This window comes from Panthera uncia, chromosome A2 (genome assembly GCF_023721935.1).
Source record: "Panthera uncia isolate 11264 chromosome A2, Puncia_PCG_1.0, whole genome shotgun sequence".
NCBI lineage: Eukaryota > Metazoa > Chordata > Mammalia > Carnivora > Felidae > Panthera > Panthera uncia.
In genome coordinates this window covers 4,335,082-4,355,010 of record NC_064816.1, presented here as the reverse complement: position 1 = coordinate 4,355,010, position 19,929 = coordinate 4,335,082, and the positions used below count along the sequence as shown (strand labels likewise).

The 19,929-nt window shown below is 53.6% G+C and overlaps 3 protein-coding genes and 2 long non-coding RNA genes across 5 annotated transcripts; 2 read left to right on the top strand and 3 right to left on the bottom strand.

Annotated features, from left to right (window-relative positions):
• The first annotated feature begins 1,148 nt into the window (after positions 1-1,148).
• Positions 1,149-2,179, top strand: PSPN (persephin). Its single transcript, XM_049639738.1, has 2 exons — positions 1,149-1,515; positions 1,562-2,179. The coding sequence occupies exons 1-2, from the start codon at positions 1,382-1,384 to the stop codon at positions 1,908-1,910; spliced, it is 483 nt and encodes a 160-aa protein (XP_049495695.1). The 5' UTR covers positions 1,149-1,381; the 3' UTR covers positions 1,911-2,179.
• Positions 2,178-3,908, bottom strand: ALKBH7 (alkB homolog 7). The gene is made up of 4 exons (XM_049639737.1): positions 3,663-3,908; positions 2,838-3,011; positions 2,625-2,749; positions 2,178-2,414 (listed from the first exon to the last, which is right to left on the bottom strand). Exons 1-4 carry the CDS (start codon positions 3,864-3,866, stop codon positions 2,252-2,254), a joined length of 666 nt encoding a protein of 221 aa, XP_049495694.1. The 5' UTR covers positions 3,867-3,908; the 3' UTR covers positions 2,178-2,251.
• A 2,509-nt stretch (positions 3,909-6,417) lies between these two features.
• On the bottom strand, positions 6,418-11,933 carry CLPP (caseinolytic mitochondrial matrix peptidase proteolytic subunit). Its single transcript, XM_049639736.1, has 6 exons — positions 11,693-11,933; positions 11,540-11,611; positions 10,903-10,999; positions 9,916-10,103; positions 9,042-9,147; positions 6,418-6,791 (listed from the first exon to the last, which is right to left on the bottom strand). Exons 1-6 carry the CDS (start codon positions 11,876-11,878, stop codon positions 6,619-6,621), a joined length of 822 nt encoding a protein of 273 aa, XP_049495693.1. The 5' UTR covers positions 11,879-11,933; the 3' UTR covers positions 6,418-6,618.
• A 49-nt stretch (positions 11,934-11,982) lies between these two features.
• On the top strand, positions 11,983-12,995 carry LOC125928916 (uncharacterized). The gene is made up of 2 exons (XR_007459770.1): positions 11,983-12,413; positions 12,775-12,995. It is a non-coding gene; the product is annotated as an uncharacterized LOC125928916 (long non-coding RNA).
• A 3,405-nt stretch (positions 12,996-16,400) lies between these two features.
• Positions 16,401-18,332, bottom strand: LOC125930958 (uncharacterized). The gene is made up of 2 exons (XR_007460328.1): positions 18,249-18,332; positions 16,401-16,640 (listed from the first exon to the last, which is right to left on the bottom strand). It is a non-coding gene; the product is annotated as an uncharacterized LOC125930958 (long non-coding RNA).
• Positions 18,333-19,929: the final 1,597 nt, after the last annotated feature.

Here is a 19,929-nt window from a genome sequence, read left to right as displayed (position 1 = left end):
TGTCGGATTCTGGGCGACTTTGGAGCAGTGACTCTTTTTGTCCGAAGGTGGTCTCAACGACACTGCGGTAACCAGTACCCACCAGTGCCGAGCGAGGGAAGCAGCGCAAAGCAGGTGGGAGTTTGGGTCGGTCCAGCCCTCGCTAACACGAAGAGCCAGCGGCCACTCCTGAGTTTGTGTCTGTGCCCGCCTGACACGGGCTTCCTGGGGCTCGGGGATGTGACTTGCAGTTTCAGCAGCAAATGCTCAACAGCCTCTGGTTTACACCCCTCCCCACAGCCCGGGCACCCCTGCGTCGCACGCCCCCCCCCCCACCCCCCCACCCCCCGGCAGCCACGTGTGCCCACAGTTTCTGGGTTTTGCCGGTCTGGGCTGCAGGGTCTTACCCGAGTTTTTACCTGGTCTTACCTGTGTGTGATCCAGCACCTCGTTAAACCTCCCTAAGTTATCTGGGCTTCTTTGCCTGGAAAACTCTCGCGAGCTTCTGTCAGGCGGCGTATCACACGCTTAAATGCGCCATCTCTCTGTCCTCAGAACCTCATGTGGGAAAGACTGATTAGCTCCCTCTCATAGGTAAGGGGTGGTCTCATTTCCTTGGTATTACAGGGGCCAGGCATGGAAGCCACTGGAAACTGCTGCTGTGCCTCTCAGACCCAGCGGGCTTAAGCTCCCCTCCCGCCCTGATGCCAGGACAGGGCTGAGGTTCCAGGTCCCAGGGGCCTCAGGTGGGCCTTCTAGAGACAGGAGTTCCTGCAGGGTGAGCTTCCGAGCCTCGTGTCCCAGTTCTTGGCTGTCTCCAGGCCTCTCCCTTTTCCTGTTTTGGTGCTGGCTCAGACAGGCCCGGAGACAGGGGCATGATGTCTTAATCCTCCAGGTGGCAGCCATGATGGATTCTCCACTGGCTTGGCCACCTGCTGACCCCTCTCTTCCCACACACCTATCTGCCCCACCCGGCGCCCAACGTGGGGCCCCCTGAGCCCTGGCACCCTGCCTGAGTGCGGAGGGGCCACCCTGGCGGGCCCACGATGCCCCCCAACTCTTTCCAGGAAGCAGGTGGGGTGGGGGACCGGGCTGCCCGCCCTGGGCTCGGCTCTGGCTGCCACAACAGTCGTAAATCAGGGGAAGAGGGGGTGTCGGAAACGGGTCTGCGGAATGTCTGGATGAGGCAGGGAGGGGGTGAGTGCTTAACTCTTAGAAGCACGGGGTGTGAGGCCAAGGGACTGGCTTGCCTGGCCCTGAGGATGCGGAAGAGCAGCCGGTACGGGACGCGGGGTCTTCCTGCTACTACAGCAGCGGCAACGAAGAGGTTATTTCCCCAGCCCAGGCTGGGGAATAAATTGAGGGTGCGAGGCATCCCCACCCTCGGGATCTGCCCGTCACAATGGCCACAGGAAGAGTCCTACTCTGCTCTCTGCTGCTCCTGTCGCTGCAGCCGGGCCTCGGCAGGGGCCCTGGTGCTCGGGGGGGCTCCGGTGGTGGAGGAAGAGCCACGAGGGACCCTGAGGCCACAGCTGGGTAAGAACCCCCCCGGACCCCGCACGACTCCCCCACTCCTTCCTGCTCAGACCCTGCTCGCTGTCAGCTGCCCCTTGTCCCCTGCAGGTGCCCGCCTGCGCAGAGCCCTGGCCGGCCCGTGCCAGCTGTGGAGCCTGCCCCTACCTGTGGCCGAGCTGGGTCTGGGCTACGCTTCGGAGGAGACGGTCATCTTCCGCTACTGTGCAGGCAGCTGCCCCCGCGGTGCCCGCACCCAGCACGGCCTGACGCTGGCCCGGCTGCGGGGCCAGGGCAGAGCCCACGGCGGGCCCTGCTGCCAGCCCACCCGCTACACCGACGTGGCCTTTCTCGATGACCGCCACCGCTGGCAGCGGCTGCCCCAGCTCTCGGCGGCTGCCTGCAGCTGCGGCGGCTAAGGGCGCCAGGCCTGGGGCCCTGCAGCCGCTTGAGGAGCTCTGCTGACCTATTTATCGGAGACTTGGATGCCGATGAGATCAGAGGGGTGGTGGGCTGGGGGCCGCCTGCAAGAGCATAATAAAGGAAACTGCTGCCGCATGACTGTGTTCAGCCAGGGTGTGCCCTGACCCTGCCACCGAGCTCCCTGTGCGTGGACAGGGAGGGTCCTGGGCTTCCCCTGCACCTCTCGGCGCCTGCAAGCAGCCAGCTCAAGGAAGGCCAGTCTGTCCATTTTCCAACTTTATTCACAAACGTGGTGTGTGTCTGGTGGGGGGGAGAACCTGAGGGAAGGGCCTGGCGTTCAGCAGGCTGGGGGGGGCTGCCCAGGCTCACCTGGTCCCATCTCCTCAGGGAGCCAGCGGCAGATCACAGAGATGCGTCGGCCCCGGGGAACCCGACGCCCCCCAAAAAAGGACTCTTCATCCCGAAGAATCTCATGGGAGAAGTCATAACGGGCCGAGCCCCTGCAAGAGAAAACAGGCTCGGGCTGGGTGGGGTGAGGGCAGCCCCTGCGCAGGGCAGGCTGCCTGGTGGGTGGGGCGCGCGGGGGGGGGGGGGGGAGGAGACGATCGCGTCTGCGAGGAGGGCTGAATAAGAGAAGGTGCGCAACATGTGAGGTGGGTGAGCATCTGATGAGTTACGGGTGGGGTGGGGGCTCCTCGGCTGAGCAGTACCTAAGGATGTAGAGGGAGCCTGGCTCCAGCAAGAGTTCCAGCCACTCCCCCGGCTCCTGGGTGTGCACCAGCCGCATGACGCTGGGAGATAGCAGGGATAGGCCAGCGATGGTGGCTCCACAGAACTGGAAGAGAGGGCATGGTGGCCAGTCAGTCTGTGGCCTGGCTGGCCCACCCCCAGCTGGGGGCTCCAAGGCTCTGGCCGCCGCCCACCTTGATGCTGTCCACATGTGGCTTGATGTAGCCCCGAGGTTCCAGGTCCAGCACATGCACCGAGGACAGCAGGGTCTGGCCAGGGCTAAAGGCTGCCGCTTGCACACGCTGCAGGATGGCCCGGCTTGCCTCTGACCAGCGTGACTTTTCTGTCTCTCGGAAGCCGTGGATGGCCTGCACGGAGAATTTGGGTCAGGCCAGGAAGCTCTCAGAGAGAACAGGGAAACTGAGGCACGGTGGTGGGGAGCAGAGTGCAGAGCAAAGGACTGGTTTTCCCAGCATGACCCTTGACCCCGCCTTCAACTCACCACCTTGGTCCCATCTACTCTATAATCCTGGGTCTCAAACCCCAACCCCAACCCTTATCCCATCTAGGTCTGGTCCTACTCCTTTGTATCCGCCCTTGAGCTCCAATTCAGTCCCAGATCCAGTCCCCAACGCTGGCCCCCCCACCCCGCAATACTCAATTTTGTCTCCGCCCACAACTTGATCCCACTCCAGTCCTCTGTCTCCGCACCCAACTGGTGACCCTCCCTCATCTCGCTCCACACCTGTTTCCGCCCCTAACCTTGGTCCTGTCCCCCAAACACCCCACAGTTCCAAGTCTGCCCTCCAGTTATGGCCCTGCCCTCATCTCCAAAGTGCTTTCCCTGCCAGCAAAACACCTCGGCATCAAACTCCGCCCCATGCCGCCAGCCCCGTCCCCAGCCGTAGCCCCCGGCGACCCAGCGCTCCACCCTAGTCTTCACCTCTAACGTCACTGGCCCCGCCTCCGCCGTAGCCCCGCCCCGAGGCCCGCCCCCCCCCCGGGGCCGCCGGCCTCACCGCGTCCCAGTGATCGTATTCGTAGCGGCGGCGGCGCAGCTCGGGCTCCAGCTCGCGGCTCAGCGTCTCCTCCTCGGCCGTGCTCAAGAAGCCGGGCCGCACCAGGGCCGCGTCCCGAAGGCGGCTTAGTACGGCTGGGCCCGAGCCCCGCACCCAGCTGGACCGGGGAAGGGTCCCCAGCGCCAGGCGGCCACTCGCGGCCATAGCCCCCAGAGCCGGGTCTTGGAAGCTGTCGGAGTCAGGGCAACGCCCCCGCTCCGGAGCCATTGGCTGTGGCTTCACCGAGCCCCTCCAGTGATTGGCCTTCCTCGGAGTCCCGCCTTGCTCTCCGCCCCGTCAAGAGTACTGGTTGCTGCTCAGCTCGCGTCTCAAGCTATTGGCTCCCCATAGGACCCGCCTCCTTTCGCGCGCTATTGGGCGTCGTCCACGGTGGCGGCCGGGGGTCGGGGCTCGGCGGCGAGTTATGGCCTGGAACTCGAGGTCAGGAGTTGCAGGAGGATTTAGGCCAACGTCCAGGTTGTGGAGTTGGCCAGGACTAGAGATTAAGGGGACAGCACAGTCAGGTTGAGATGAAGGGGTCAAAGGCACAGAGGTCAGGGCCAGAGGTCGAAGGCACAGGGAGTGGGGCCAACTTAGAGGTTGGGGTCAAAGGTTAAAACCAAGCATCACCCTTTCTTCCCCTCGGGACTGGGTTATTCCCACCCCTGTACAAACAGACTGGCTCCCACCCGCCCGGGTGGCTTCCTATTTGTTGATCATCTGACTCTCGATGTCAGCTCAGGTCATGATCCTAGAGTGGTGGGATGGTGTCTCTTTATACCTCAAGTCACCGGAAATATCAAGGACAGATGTCACAACCCGTCCTAATCCAATCATCAAAATTCAGAGGAAAGTCCACAGGACAAAGGACCTTGTTTCTCCAACAAGGGAATTTCAAAGGAAGACAAGAAAAAGAGGGAGAGATTGAGACAGAGATTAAGGGCAAAACCCACAGTTAAAGAGACTTTGAGATATCTCCACCAGTTGCAAGGTATGCACCTTATTTGGAAGGTGATTTGAACAAATTAATAAAAATAGAGACAACTGGGGAAATTTGGACACTGGTTGACTATTTGACCGTAGTAAGTACTGTTATTTTTTTAGGTTTCAAATGGCATTGTGGTTGTCTTTTAAAAGATTTATCCTTTTAGAAATACCTGTGGAAATATTGACCCCCTGACCCCTCCAGTGACAGCCCCATGTTCTCTGCTCTCCTTATACAACAAAGTTCCTTGAAGAACTTGTCCAGCTCCCCTGTCTTCCTGCCCCTGCTGTCTGGATGCACTCCAGTCTGGCTTTGGCCCCCACAGCACGGGAAATGCTCCTACTTGAGGCACAGTGACTTCCACTGTGCCAAATCCAGCAGCCAGTTCTTAGCCTGACTGCTTATTTATAGAGATACGTTCTTATTTTATTTTACATTTTTATCCCCAGCTCCGACCGCAGATTCATCATCTCCTGGGATGTCTAAGGCACATCAACACCAGTAATGGCCAAACTCAACTTCTGATTCCCGGTCCCCCAACCAGTTCATGGGTTCAAGCCAGGCGTCCGACTCTGCACTGACAGCTCGGAGCTTGGAGCCCAGAACCTGCTTCAGATTCTGTGTCTCACTGTCTCTCTGCCCCTCCCTCGCCCCTCCCCTGTTCTCGCTCTGCCTCTCTCTCAAAAATAAACACACACTAGGGGCGCCTGAGTGGCCCAAAAAAACCCAAAGCCCTGGCTGGAATCTGACCCCCTCTGACCACCTAGCTGGGGCTGCCAGCCTTCTTCTGATTATTCTGATTAGTCCACTTCTCCTAATGGGTCTCCAGGCTTCCATGCCGGGTGCACTTTGCCCACCACTCCGTGGGAGTCTTAGTAGTCCTGCTTTTTGTTCTCCTCAGAACCCTCCCGGGCTCATCTCCCTCCTTGCTCAGATCTAGCAGACATTAAGATCTGTCCTCCTTCCTTTCTGCTCTCAAATCTCCACTGTCCCCCTGCCACTCCACTTCAGCCACCTGAGCCTCCTTGTGGCCCCTCCCACAATGGTAGCCACAGTCCTGCCACAGGGCCTTTGCACTTGCTATGCCCGCTGCCTAGACTGCTCTGTTCCTCCCTCACCTCAGATGTCTTTGTTCAAGCCTCACCTCAGCAAGGCCTTCACTGGCCACCCCATCTAAAACTGTCACGCACTCACACTGCATGTCTCTTTCCCTGCTTTTTAAAAAACCGTCTACTGGGGCGCCTGGGTGGCGCAGTCGGTTAAGCGTCCGACTTCAGCCAGGTCACGATCTCACGGTCCGTGAGTTCGAGCCCCGCGTCAGGCTCTGAGCTGATGGCTCGGAGCCTGGAGCCTGCTTCCGATTCTGTGTCTCCCTCTCTCTCTGACCCTTCCCCGTTCATGCTCTGTCTCTCTCTGTCCCAAAAATAAAATTAAAAAAATTAAAAAAAAAAAATTGTTAAAAAAATAAATAAATAAAAAAAAATAAAAAAAAATAAAAAAATAAAATAAAAAACCGTCTACTCCCACAAGAATAAGTTCTTTGAGGACAGGGATTGTTGTTTTCTTCACAATACGCCGTGGTCTCTAGAACGGTGCCTGAAATGTCGTATTTGCTCAGTAGAGTTTGCTGAAGTTAGAGAACTGAAGGTCAGAGTCTCAGGGTCAGGGTAAAAGCAGAAGAGGCCTCGTGAAGGGCACACGGTGGAGCAGGGAGGGAAGGCCACACAGATGGGGATCAAAGACTACAAAGATTTAATTGAAAATCATAGTGTCTCATTCAAGGTATCTGCCCTTAGCGGCACCCCCAAATCCGAGTTCCTCCTGGGGCCCTTCCAGCTCAGCAGCGAGGGGTGGGCAGGGCTTCAGCTGCAGCGTCTGACCGGCGCCTGCCCCCTCCCCCCCAGCTTTCCTCTGGAGGGTGAGGGCCAGGTCTCAGACGCTTGCTGGGGCAGGTTCTGCTGTGGCCGCGGCCGCCACAGGCTCCTTTTGCACCAGCTCAGGCTCATCCTCACCGTCCTGGGGAGGGTGGACCAGAACCTTGTCTAAGATCCCAAACTCCTGGGCCTCCATGGGGCTCATGTAACGGTCCCGCTCCATGGCCGACTCTGCAGGGGAAGCAAGAAGCAGGACGTGTGCGGTTAAGGGCAGACACCTGGGGCCAGGTTTGGGTCCCTGTTCTGCGGCTGCTTTGCTGCGTGGCCTTGGCCTCCCCCTCTCGGTGCCTCGGTTTCCCCATCGGTAAAATACCCGTTTCCATTTTGCCTTTTTTTTTCACTTGTTACTGATGTATAATGTACACCCAGCAAAGGGCACAGATGGTAAGTGGACAGTGTGAATTTCAGCCTGAAACTTGCCCACAAGGCCAGCACCCAGATCGAGAAATGGGATGTCACCAGACCCCCCCTGACCACCGCAGCCCTGCTGGAGCCACTGACTCCTCTGGCCCAAGAGGAACCACTAGCCTCACGCTGGGCTCACAGCATAGATAAGTCTGCTTCTTTTTTGTTTGTAAATGCGTGGAATCAGAGAGCATCTACTCCCTTTCGCCACTCAGCAACAGGATTTCGAGGTTCAGCCAGGCTGCCGCGTGTCGCTGTGGACGGGTCTCTCTCGTTGCCATATGGCGATTCCACAGCGTAAACAAAGCCCTGACGCACTCGTCCTGCTGGCCACGTGGGTGTTTTTCAGGGCGGGCTCGCATACGCAGGACCGCTGTCAGCATCCTGACTGCATCTCTGGTGGACAGAAGCACTCCCTTCTCTTGGTTACATGCTGAGCAGGGGGGAACCATGGCATTTTGGGCATTTTTAGCCCGAGCTGGTAGTGCCAGATGGCTTTCTACCGCATCTGTATCGTTTCCACTGCCACCCGCAGCAGGTAAGCGTTCTGGTTGCTCCACGGGCATCTGGTGCTGTGTTTTCTATTTTAGCGGTTCCAGTGGATTGAAATGCTGTCTCGCTGTGGCCTTAATCTGCCTTTCCCTAAAAGCTGGTCATGTCAGTTTTTTTTAAAAAATATATTGGGGCGCCTGGGTGGCTCAGTCGGTTGAGCATCCAACTTCAGCCTGGGTCATGATCTTGCAATTTGTGAGTTTGAGCCCCACGTTGGAGCCTGGAGCCTGCTTCGGACTCTGTGTCTCCCTCTCTCTCTGCCCCAACCCACTCGCATTCTGTCTCTGTCTCTCTCAAAAATAAATAAACATTAAAAAAAAAAAAATATATATATATATATATATATGGGCTGGGGTGCCTGGGTGGCTCAGTCAGTTGAGCGTCCGACTTCAGCTCAGGTCGTGATCTCACGGTTCGTGAGTTCGAGCCCTGCATTGGCCTTTGTGTCGGAGCCTGCTTTGGATTCCCTGTCCCCCTCTCTCTGCCTCTCCCTTGCTTATGGTTGCTCTCTCTCTCAAAAATAAATAAACATTAAAAAAAATATATATATATACACACACACATAAGATAATATATATATATAACGTGTAAAAATATATACACATATATATATATATACACATACACACACTGGCTAATTTATTTATCTTATTTATTTATTTCTGAAGGAGGCTCCATGCCCAACGTGGGGCTTGAACTCCCAACCCTGAGATCAAGAGTGGCATGCTCTACCGACTGGGCCATGCAGGCACCCCTAATGATGTTCTTTTTAAATACCATCACTAAACATGACGGGCATCTTTTCTTGTATTTCTTGGCCATTTGGAATATTCTTTATTGAGGACCCTGTTCAAACCTTTGACCCACTTCCGTGAAGTTTTTGCCAGGGTTCTTCAAGGAGGTCTTTTTAAAGTGCTTCGAGGGGCGCCTGGGTGGCGCAGTCGGTTAAGCGTCCGACTTCAGCCAGGTCACGATCTCGCGGTCCGTGACTTCGAGCCCCGCGTCAGGCTCTGGGCTGATGGCTCGGAGCCTGGAGCCTGTTTCCGATTCTGTGTCTCCCTCTCTCTCTGCCCCTCCCCCGTTCATGCTCTGTCTCTCTCTGTCCCAAAAATAAATAAAAAACGTTGAAAAAAAAAAAATGAAAAAAAAAAATAAATAAAGTGCTTCGAACAGGGGTTCTCAGGTGACGGTGATTTTGACCCCTGGGGGACACCGGGTGATGTGTGGAGGCAGTTTTCATTGTCACCCATGGAAGGTGCTACTGGCATCCAGTGGGCAGTGGCCAGGGATGCTGCTCTATGTCCTCAATGGCCAGGACGGTCCCCACAACAGAAGACGACCCAGCCCTGAGTGTCAGCAGGGCCAGGGTCGAGAGGCCCTGGCTTAGCACAAGGCCTGCCGCATATGTTCGTGTTGGCTAAAATAAGGAGCCGCTGGCAGTCTGCCTGGGGCGGGGACACTCACCAATCACCTGCAGGCTCTGTTTGGTGTGCTTGGCATAGATACTGTAGAGCTGCTTCTTGAGTTTCATGATCTCCTCCGCCTGGATGGCGATGTCTGTGGCTTGGCCCTGGGGGGCGTCCCAAGGGGGTTAAGAGGGAGAAGGTTAGAATGAGCGTCAGCCCCGCACAGGGAGGCCGGAGAGGGTGTTCAGACAGGTGGGACAGGGCTTCTCGAGTCCTTCCACATCCTGCTGCGTCTTCAACCGCCATCGGGAAGGCTTCCGGTGTGAATTACACTGTCTTCCGCTCTGCGCGTGGAGCCTCGCCCTTCCCAGGGCAAGGGGATTCCTGGAGACAGCGGCCAGCTGGCCCACGAGTTTCACGTGCAAACCGGCTGATCCAGAGGGCACACCCTCACCACCTCCTCCGTGGGGCTCTCACGTTCGGGGCCACTATCCCGTGCCCCATCACCCCCGGGCCCAGTGCCAGAGAACTAGGCCAGCCCCCACACCCCAGAGTCCCCTGACATTATTCCAACTAGCCAGTCCTGAGCCTGCTTGCCCTGCCTCGCAGTTCCTTCCTGCAGAAACCGCAGTAAAGTCCTTGTCCGCTGCCCCTCCCCACTCCTGCCCGGCCTCCTGACAGACCCCGGTGCTTCCCGTGTGGCCCTGCATGGCCTGGCATGCCCCCACCCCCTCCTGCCCCCTGGGAACTGTGCATTACAAACTGTCTTTCCAATAGTGGTCCTCTCCTGATCTGCTGGCCTCGCCAAACATGAATCAAAATAAAACCTACGGTTCAAAACACTGACACTCCCACACGGCGTCCACCCAGTACCTCCTTCTGTTCAGACACCACCCCCCATCCCGCAGCAGCCTGCAGGGCCTGGCACTCACCCGGGCGCCCCCAGACGGCTGGTGGATCATGATGCGGGAGTTGGGAAGCGAGTGGCGCATGCCCGGGGTGCCAGCGGCCAGAAGCAGGGAGCCCATGCTGGCGGCCTGGCCCACGCACCATGTGCAGATGGGGTTCAGGATGTACTGCATCGTGTCGTAGATGGCCAGGCCCGAGGTCACCATGCCACCTGGTGGGGGTGGGGGGGGTGGTAATGAGGGGCTGTGCCGACTCCTGGCCCGCGTGCTTTCTCGGCTGCGCCCCTGGTCTTGGGGAGAGCTTGTGCAGAGGCAGCCCTTTAAAGCAGGCGTGGCAAACGCAAATACTTCCAAGGGTAGAGAGGTGAGGAAACAGGTGACGCGAATTAAGCGATTGGTCCAGTTACCACCTGTGCACATGGGCCCAGGGGGACCAGACCTGTCAAGGTTTCACGAGAAGCTGGAAATCGGGGAGCGTGCCGTGGCCGAGAGGGAAGCTCTGGAGCCGGCCTGCCCTGGCAGTTTCATCTGTGTGACCTTGGCGAGTTACCCAGCCTCTCAGAGCCACAGGGTCTCCTGGCAGACTGGGGATAACTAAACAGTCCCTACCTCGTGAGGCCGCCACGAGGACGACATGAACTAAATGCCTATAAAGTACTTGGGTGTGGGGCCCAGTAAGGGTCCAATCAGGATGCGCTATTGTCTTTGGGGAGGGAGTGGTGCTGGTGGCGGCAGCTACCGATTTGAAAACGCTGACCACCGGGTCAGGTTAGTAAAGTGTTAGGTGTGGGATCAAAGAGGCAGGTTCAGCTGCCGGCTTGTGAACCCAGACATAAAAGCAAGGAACAGGCAACTTTTGGAGGTTTGGAGACAGTGTTGGGACTCTGAAGGAGGCTCAGCACCCTTTCTTCCTCCGCAGGGACAGCGTTCCTGATCAGGGGGTCTCTATCCCCTGAGTCACCTCACGTGTCCCCAGAAGCGCCCCTGCCACCCAGGCAAGGCTCCGCTCACCAGGGCTGTTGATGTACATGTGGATGGGCTTCTTGTTGCTCTCGGACTGCAGGAACAGCAGCTGCGCGATCACCAGGCTGGCCACGCTGTCGTCGATCTGCAGGTAAGCAGGCAGGGTGGGGTGGCCCACATCGGGGGTAAGGAGAGGGCTAATGGAAGCAATTATGGGGTGGCTGGGGACGAGTCAGGGGAACCGGGATGGATGTCAGAGCCCAAGAGAGACGGTGGGGGAGAATTCAGGACCAAGGAGGGGAGGTGGTGAAGGGTGGTAGGGACCCACGGGGGTTGGGGCCCAGGAAGCCGGGAGTCATGGGCTTAGGGCAAGGAAGGGGAGGGGTCACATGGGTTGGGGAGAAGGATTAGAGCCAGGAATGAGGGAGGAGGATCACTAGTGAGGGAGGGAGCCAGAGTTCAAGAAGGGAAAAGCAGAGGGTTTGAGGAAGGGGTGAGATGGGGGATTAGGGGCCAGAACAAGGGGCTGGAGGTCCATGGGCCCAGGAAGTGGGGCGTCAGACTGGTACCAGTGCAGAACCCAGGTAGGAAAGTAACAGGAGGGGTCAGGAGGTCAAGGGGGTTCGAGGAGGAGGGGAGCGTGGGTCTGGGCAAGCGCAGAGGAGGGTCGCGGCGGGGAACTCACCGGACCCATGACACACACGATGCGCTCCCGCAGCAGCCGTGAGTAGATGTCGTAGGCGCGCTCGCCGCGACCCTGGGGGAGAGAGACAGAAAGAACCTCCAGCCCCGTGACCCCCGACGCCCTCCCCAGGCCAAGTTCCCGCGGCTGCTGTACCGTCTGCTCCACCACGATGGGAATGAGCGGGAGAGCCCGGGCCGCCGTCGCGTGCAGGCTCCGCTGCAGGGCCAGGCCGGTCTTGGGCGTCCGATGCGGGGGGAAGCGGGCGGCGAGGCGAGGCCCCAGCGCGGGGCAACCACCTGCCGCCACCCGGGCCCCCCCAACCAATATTCCCGGCCACATCCCGCTGTAGTCCCTCTCGGCTTCCGTCCGATGGCGGAACTACAACTCCCGGCGTGCTTTGCGCCTAGAGCGCATGCTCACCAGGTCGCCCGCATCCTGGGAGGTGGGGCGGAGCACGAAGGGGGCGGAGCCGGAGGACGTCTGAAGCGCGCAGTTCTAGTCACCTTACGTGATGAATTTGTCGTTCCTTATTTAATTTTTTTTTTCCATATTCAAGTTATGTTTTTTCCTGTCGTTCTTTAATTTAAAAATCAGCTCCTGGGGTGCCTGGCTGCTCAATCGGTGGAGCGTCCCACTTGATATCGGGGTCGTGAGTTAAGGCCCCACATTGGGCGTAAAGCTTACTTAAAAAAATATATATATTATAAATAAAAATCAGCGCCATTGTGCCCACTGAGCCCTGGCCTAGCCGAGTTTCCAGTTCGGTGGAGCTGACTCCTTACTGAGACCTTTTCTTTCATCTATGGACTCAGGCTGTTGGGAGCCCAAGGAAGGGTGTTGCAGACTCTGCCTGTGGAAAGGTTTCCTAGGAGAAGTGAGTATTGGAGCTGGGTTTTGAAGGGTGGATAGGAGTTTGTTAGGTGGGAAAAGACATTTCTGGTAGAGGGAGGAGAACGGGCAGAGAGACAGAAGTAGTAAGGTTCCCGGTAACGTTTGGGACCTCTCTTTACCTGCAAATCGTCTCAAGGCGAATTCTTTTTCATCTTTCGGCTCAAATGCCACCTTCTTAGAATTGTCCCCAGAGTCTGGAACTGTGCCTGGTACACAGTAGGTGCTTATTAACTACACTTTGCAGCAAGAGGTGACAAGGGAGGAAGGTTGAGAGCTGAGGGCTGTAGAGGCAGCTGCCCCACCCGCCAAGATGGCTCAACCCCTGACGTGCTGTGTGATCTTAGGTCATTGCTTAACACCTTTGAGCCTGAAGTTTCTCATCTGGAAAATGGCAGTGATCGAACCAATCTCAGGGAAGGATTTAAAGATACCTGCTGCTGTCGGGCTCTCTGCTGCTGGTGCGGAGCCTGCTTTGGATCCTCTGTCCCCCTGTCCCTGCCCCTCTGTATCAAAAATAAATAAACATTAAAAAAAGGGATACCTTCTGCTGATGCAGCATATTGAAGGCACCTGACTTCAGATCTTGGCTCCATTACTTACTAGCTGTGTGTCCCTGAGCCTCAGTTTTCCATCTGTAAATAGGGATAATGATAATAACGAACATCCTAAGGCTGTTGTAAGGTCCTCAGAATGGGCATTCACTATCTTTTAAAAATATTTTTTAACATTTATTCATTTTTGAGAGACAGAGCGTGAGCAGGGGAGAGGCAGAGAGAGAGGGAGACACAGAATCCGAAGCAGTCTCCAGGCTCTGAGCTGTCAGCACAGAGCTCGATGCGGGGCTCGAACCCATGAACCACGCGATCATGACCTGTACCAAAGTCGGACTCTTAACCGACTGAGCCACCCAGGCGCCCCTGTATTCACTATTGATGGGTATTAATTATTGATGTGTTAGCCAGGAACCACAGGGGTGCAAGAAGTCCTCCCTTAGGAGGGGCCTTTTGAGGTGGGTTTTGACAGATAGATAGGAGTTCACCAGGCAGACAGTGCCTAAATGCTGGACCCTCAAATTGATGCTGGGTGCCATAGACAAGGGTACACTCTGTGTTCACACAAATCCTGGTCTCATGGGGACAGAGAACAGGACATGGGAAAGTGGAAAAGCTTAGAGGAGGCCTTGGAGGCACCCCTGGAAGAAGGCTTAGATCTAGGCCTCACTGACAGGGCTTGGGGGTCGGGGGTCAGCGTCCAGGCACTGGGAGTGACATTCCCCAGTGGGGACTGTGGAGGTAGTGGGCAGCATGGAATGTCCCAGTTTCTGCTATGAGTCAGGTGGGTGGCCCTGCCCAGCCAGTTCCCCTAGGGCCCAAGCGCCCGCCCTACCCTGGGGAGAAGGGTGAGCCATCAGGTGCTGCCGCCCCCGCAGTCCCTCCCCCAAAACTCCCCCCCCCCCCCGCCACTGCCTCCCTTTGCTTCACCGGCTCTACCTGTCCACAGATCAACCACTTTTCACCTCCTCTGTCCTTGTTTCCACCCTCTGTAATGTGTGTTCCAGCTTAACCCTGTGTCCTGTGGTTATTTCTTCATTCAGCACCCTGAGAAAGCTCACCGAACCATATTCCTCCCTTGGCTCCCTGTCACCCTCGCTGACCTCTTCCCTCGCTTGCCTCCAGCCTCCTGACCCACTTCGCTCTAGCAGCGACACTGGCCAGCTTTCTGTTCCTCAAACACACCAAGCCCCATCCAGGCACCTGGGCTTTGCTGGCATCCTCTTCCTGAATCCAGCTCCTTTCCAACCCACAGATCTCCCCCCAGATGTCACCTCCTTAGGGAAGCCTTCCCTGATTCCCCTTGCTAATCCCAGAGACACTCTGCGACCTTTGCTTCTTTAAATGGCTATCCAAAAACAATTACATCAGTTCTTCTGTTTTCTTGTTTATCATCTGTGGGAGGTGAGCTCCTTTGAAGCCAGAGGTCTTTTTCAGCTCTATGGTCCTTGGGACAGTATTTATGAAACCTTTTTATCAGGACTCACAAGGAGAGATGCATCTTATATACAGTCTGGGCCCACAAAAATACAAAAGTTTCATGAAATGATATTTGTCCTTATTTTGAGCAATCACCTTCTGGTATTTTCTAATTTTTCCTGTTCTAGTCCGTTTCATTTACATTGGAGTTTCTCAGCCTTGGGACTAGTGACATTTTAGGTTGGATAATTCTTTGTTTGGGGAAGGCCATCCTGTGTATTGTGGGATGTTGAGCCCCATCAGTGGCATTGACCCACTAGATGCCTGTGGCGCTGCCCCATCATAACAATCGAAATGTCTGAGACATTCCCAAGTGTCCTCCTGGAAGGAAGAATTGCTTGCCATTGAAAATCACTGATTTAATTTTTTTTAATTTTATTTATTTTGAGAGAGGGGGAGGAGCAGAGAGAGGGAGAGAGAGAGAATCCCAAGCAGGGTTCACACTCTGATCGCGGAGCCGATGGTGGGGCTCTAACTCACGAATCATGAGATCATGACCTGAGCAGAAACCAAGAGTTGGACGCTTGACCGACTGAGCCACCTGAAAATCACTGATTTAAATTAAAGTGGAGAGTGACCCGAAATGCTGAAATGAAAAAAAAAAAAAAAAACCAAACTTTTGAACAGTTTCTGGCAGATTGTAGGCACTCAGTTACTGTGTGACTTATTCCTCCTAACTTGTGAAATATGTTCTCAGTGAATAAGTCCATATAAGTAGGTGGTAAGGAGTGAGGGATGGAGGGAGGGAGGAATGTTTTGACACTTGGCTATAAAATCAGTCCGTCCCACTGGTTTTAGGTTATTACTCTGTGGTCAAAGAGAAGCTCTAAACACTGTTAGCTGTTCTTTGATGTATGCAAAACAGGCCTATTGAAATGGATAGAAATTGAAAATTAAGAAAAGAAATGGAAAACCCAGGGCTGAAGAGGCCGTGGGTAGATGGATACCCCCATAAACAGCTCACACACAGACATTGCTACACTTCTCTGGAAAGCAAGTTGATACCCTATTTCAGACTCCCATAGTCCACTTCCAGTTACTCATTTGTAGGAAATGACCAAAGGTGAGCACCAGGATTTGGCCCAGGGTTGTTTATGGCCGAACTGTTTATAACTGTTCTGACTGTTGTTTCAGTTAGCTAGTGCTGCGTGACAAATCAGCCCATACACCTAGGGCTTTCAAACAGCCGTGGCGTATTCTCACAATTTGGGAATCTGGATTGGGCTCCTCTGATTGTCCTCTACACAGGGTTTGCTGGGGCTGGAATATCCACCGTGAACATCCTGCAGACACACATCTGGAGCCTCACCCCTGCCAGGGAGGCATCTCTTTCTCCCCATGTGGCTGCTTGGGCTTCCTCACAGTATGGTGGTTTTTAGGTCTCACCTGACAACTGGCTCCCAAGAGAGGAAGCAGAATTTACTTGTCTTCTTCTTTAAAAAAAAAAAAAAAAAAAAAAAGTTTATTTATTTATTTTTGAGAGGGTTGCGGGAAGGGCAGGGAGAGGGAGAGGGAGACAGAGAATCTCAAGCAGGCTCCACATTGTCAGCACAGAGCCCGACGCGCGGCTAAGTTTCCCTAACTGGAGATCATGACCTGAGCTGAGATCCAGAGTCAGATGCTTAACCACCTGAGCCTCCCGGGCGCCCCTGAAGCTACCTGTCTTCTTAAAAGCTTGGCCCACACATCACATGGCAGCTCCTTTGCCACCGTCTGTCAGTCAGAGGAAGCCACATGGCCAAACCAAGATGCAAGGAGAAGGAAAGGGGAAATGACTCTTGGTGTGGGACGTGGCAGGGACGCACGGGATGGAAAGAATTGATGGTGGCCGTCTTCGGAGACAAGTCTAAAACACTTACATTAGCAAAGAATTGGAAATGAGTGTTCAGAAAGGGGCTGATTAAATCATATAAAATGTTAAGTTACAACAATTATCAACATTGCCTCCTCTGATCCAGGGTTTATTAGTTAGGCATGACTGTGAGTGCCAGTGACTTAGACCAGATAGAAATGTCTTTCCATCCAAGTGATAGTCTGGAGGTTGGCACTCAGGGTGGGCAGGGTGGCTCTTGTACCATGGCGTCTCCAGAAGCCTGCTCCTCAGCCATTTCTAGGGCGGGGCTTTCCCTGTTTCGAAATCGAAATTGGGGCTTCAGCTGGCACATTTCCATTCCAAGAAGCTGGATGGAGGTTGAGAGGAAAAAAAACAGGCAAAAGACGCATGTCAGTCTTTTTTTTTTTTTTTTCATATAATTTATTGTCAAATTGGCTAACATACAGTGTGTAAAGTGTGCTCTTGGTTCTTGGGGGTAGATTCCCGTGGTTCATTGCTTCCCTACAGAACCCAGTGCTCATCCAACAGTGCCCTCCTCAGTGCCCATCACGTACTTTCCCCTCCCCCCACCCCCCATCAACCCTCGGTTCTCTGTATTTAAGAGTCTCTTATGGTTTGCCTCCCTCCCTCTGTGTTTGTAACTATTTTTCCCCCTCCCCTCCCCCATGGTCTTCTGTTAAGTTTCTCAAGATCCACATAGGAGTGAAAACATATGATATCTGTCTTTCTCTGACTGATTTAACTCATTCAGCATAATACCCTCCAGTTCCATCCACATTGCGCATGTCAATCAGTCTTGAAGGAGGGCCGCCACCCCCCCTCCACTTTTTTTGGCTACATAGCATTCCATGGATTCCATTATGTATGTATATATACATATATATATATATATATACACATATACGTATGTATATATAATATATAAATATGTGTATATGTATGTATATATATGCACACATGTAAATATATCAGCATAGGGGCACTTGGCTCCTATGAGGGTGGCTCAGTCGGTTAAGCGTCCAGCTCTTGATCTCAGCTCAGGTCATGATTTCACAGTTGGTGACTTTGAGCCCCGCATCAGGCTGATGGTGTGGCGCCTGCTTGGGATTCTGTCTCTCCTTCTCTCTGCCCCTCCCCTGCTTGTATGCTCTCTCTTTCTCTCTCTTAAAGTAAGCATAAAAAAATTTAAATATATATATATATGAGTATATATATTTACTATATATTATTCATATATAATTAATCAATTATATTTAATTTTAATTATTAGGTTAATTATTTTATAAGCATATATTATACAATAGAAATGTGAAATTATATATGATACAACTATAATTAATATATTAATGATTATATAATTAGCATATATTATATATAATATTTAATATATTCATTATATATATATTTAACCTGTTCCTTGCTGATGGATATCTTCACTGCGATGAAATACATTTTTCTTCTATCAGATTTGTCTTTTATGTTTTTTTAATGTTTATTTATTTGTTTTTGAAAGAGAGACAGAGTGTGAGCAGGGGAGGGGCAGAGAGAGGGGGAGACACAGAATCCGAAGCAGGCTCCAGGCTCCGAGCTGTGGGCACGGAGCCCCACGTGGAGCTCAGACTCACAAACCGTGAGATCGTGACCTGAGCTGAAGTCGGACGTTCAACCGGACTGAGCCACCGGGGCGCCCCTCAGATTTATCTTTTAAAGAGACTCCAGCCTGGGAGACGCCTTCTTTATCCACGCTCCCTCAGGAAGCCCCTTGGGGCTCTTGGCCTTAAATACCCGCGTATCTGATGCTTCCTAGGTTCGTCTCTCCCACCCACGTATCTCTCCCAAGCTCCAGACCTCCCTCCCTCTCATCTCCCCTTGGATGCCTGATTAGGCACCGAAATGAACACGTCTGAGAAGAACTACTGATCTTATCCCCCGCCCAAAGCACTGCCCCTTCCACCTGCCCCTGCTTGGAGCTGTTCTTCATTTCTGTCGCTTCACGGCCCAGAAGCTGTTGGCCAATCCCCCGGGCTCAACCCTGCACATCTGCCCAGAGCTCAGCACCTCCCCCCTGGTTGGAACGGCCATCACCTCTCACCCAGACAGTTGTAGACGTTACCTCCTCCTATGTATCCCAGCCCCCACTCCTGCTCCCTTGTAAATTCTGTTCCCTTCAGTGGCTGGAGGAATCGTTTTAGTTTTTATTTTCGTTTTCTTTTTTAATGTGTATTTATTTATTTTGAGAGGGAACGAGAGAGCATGAGCAGGGGAGGGGCAGAGAGAGGGAGAATCCCACGCAGGCTCCGTGCCATCAGCACAGGAGCCCAACGCAGGGATCAATCTCCCGACAGTGAGACGACGACCTGAGCCAAAATCAAGAGTCAGAGGCTTAACCAACTGAGCCACCCCTGGCACCCCCACCCCCGGCTTTTTTTTTTTTTTTTTCTTGATGGGTAACTTATGAGCATAGCACCTCCCTACTCAGAGTATGCTTTATGGACCAACAGTGTCGGCATCATCTGGAATCTTGCTCAAAATGCAGACTCCTAGGGGCGCCTGGCTGGCTCAGTCGGTAGAGCATGCAATTCTCGGTCTTGGGGTTGCGAGTTTGAGCCTCATGTTAAGTGTAGGGATTACTTAAAAACCAAACCTTAAATAAAATGCAGAGTCTTAGGGTCCACCCCAAACCTACTGAACAGGAACTTGCATTTTCACAAGATCCCCGGGTGATCCATATGCACACAGAAGCTTGAAAATGCTCCCATGTGATACATTTACTGCTTATTTTGTTTACTGTCTGTCTCCCCTGGTACAATGTAAGCCCTCCAGAGCAAGGGGTTTTCTCTATTTTTTTTTTTTCACTGCTATACTTTCATCACCCAGAACAGTATTTGGCACATGGTAGATACTCAGCACACATTTATTGAATCAATGAAGGAATGGCTAATGGCTGGAGAATGGACTGTATGAGGCAATGGTCCAGACGGATGTGCCAGTCAGCATTGCTGGTTGAAAGCAACAGAAATTGTCTTAAGCACAAAGAGAATCTTGTAGATTACTGGAGGTTTTCCAGCATGGGTGACAGTCTGGAATATCCACTTGGAAAAAATAGACAGAAGGATCCGGAGATTGAGCGTTAGGGACAATTGGCCGAGGAGGTCACAGCCACCTCCGGATGAGCACGAAGTTCCCACTCCCAAAAGAAATGCTTGGATGTTGGAAAGCAAAACAAACAAGCAAACAAACCAATAAGATGAAAAGACATGACGAACGTCTTCTACAAAGGGAGACCTGTGAGGGGATAGGTGTAGCCATTCAGAAGAGAAATGTGGCAGCTTGTGTGAGTAGAATCTAGAGGAGGAGACGGACTTATGAAGTGTTTGTAGGAGGAGGTAGAACAGACAGAGCTTGCAGGTTGCAGAATAAATTGTCTTCTAAAAGTCATGCTTCTCCTTTGTAACAGTTATCTATTGCTGCATAACAAATTAACCCAGAATTTAGTAGCTGAAAACAATAACAATAGCTTTAAACATTCCATAACTTGGGGCGTCTGGTTGGTTCTGTCAGTAGAGCATGAGACTCTTGATCTTGGGGTTGTGAGTTTGAGACCCATATTGGGTGTAGAGATTACTTAAAATAAG

Excerpts from the sequence above, each read along its gene's own strand:
- CLPP (XM_049639736.1), bottom strand. The coding sequence starts at position 11,878 with ATGTGGCCGGGAATATTGGTTGGGGGGGCCCGGGTGGCGGCAGGTGGT. Across the intron at positions 11,000-11,539 it reads TCGTGTGTGTCATGGGTCCG|ATCGACGACAGCGTGGCCAG; the intron begins GTGAGTTCCCCG and ends GCTTACCTGCAG. Across the intron at positions 6,792-9,041 it reads ACAGAGCCTGCAGGTGATTG|AGTCGGCCATGGAGCGGGAC; the intron begins GTGAGTGTCCCC and ends CTTCCCCTGCAG.
- PSPN (XM_049639738.1), top strand. The coding sequence starts at position 1,382 with ATGGCCACAGGAAGAGTCCTACTCTGCTCTCTGCTGCTCCTGTCGCTG. Across the intron at positions 1,516-1,561 it reads GACCCTGAGGCCACAGCTGG|TCAGACCCTGCTCGCTGTCA; the intron begins GTAAGAACCCCC and ends ACTCCTTCCTGC.
- ALKBH7 (XM_049639737.1), bottom strand. The coding sequence starts at position 3,866 with ATGGCCGCGAGTGGCCGCCTGGCGCTGGGGACCCTTCCCCGGTCCAGC. Across the intron at positions 2,750-2,837 it reads CACATGTGGACAGCATCAAG|TTCTGTGGAGCCACCATCGC; the intron begins GTGGGCGGCGGC and ends CCTCTCTTCCAG. Across the intron at positions 2,415-2,624 it reads GGCTCCCTCTACATCCTTAG|GGGCTCGGCCCGTTATGACT; the intron begins GTACTGCTCAGC and ends TTTCTCTTGCAG.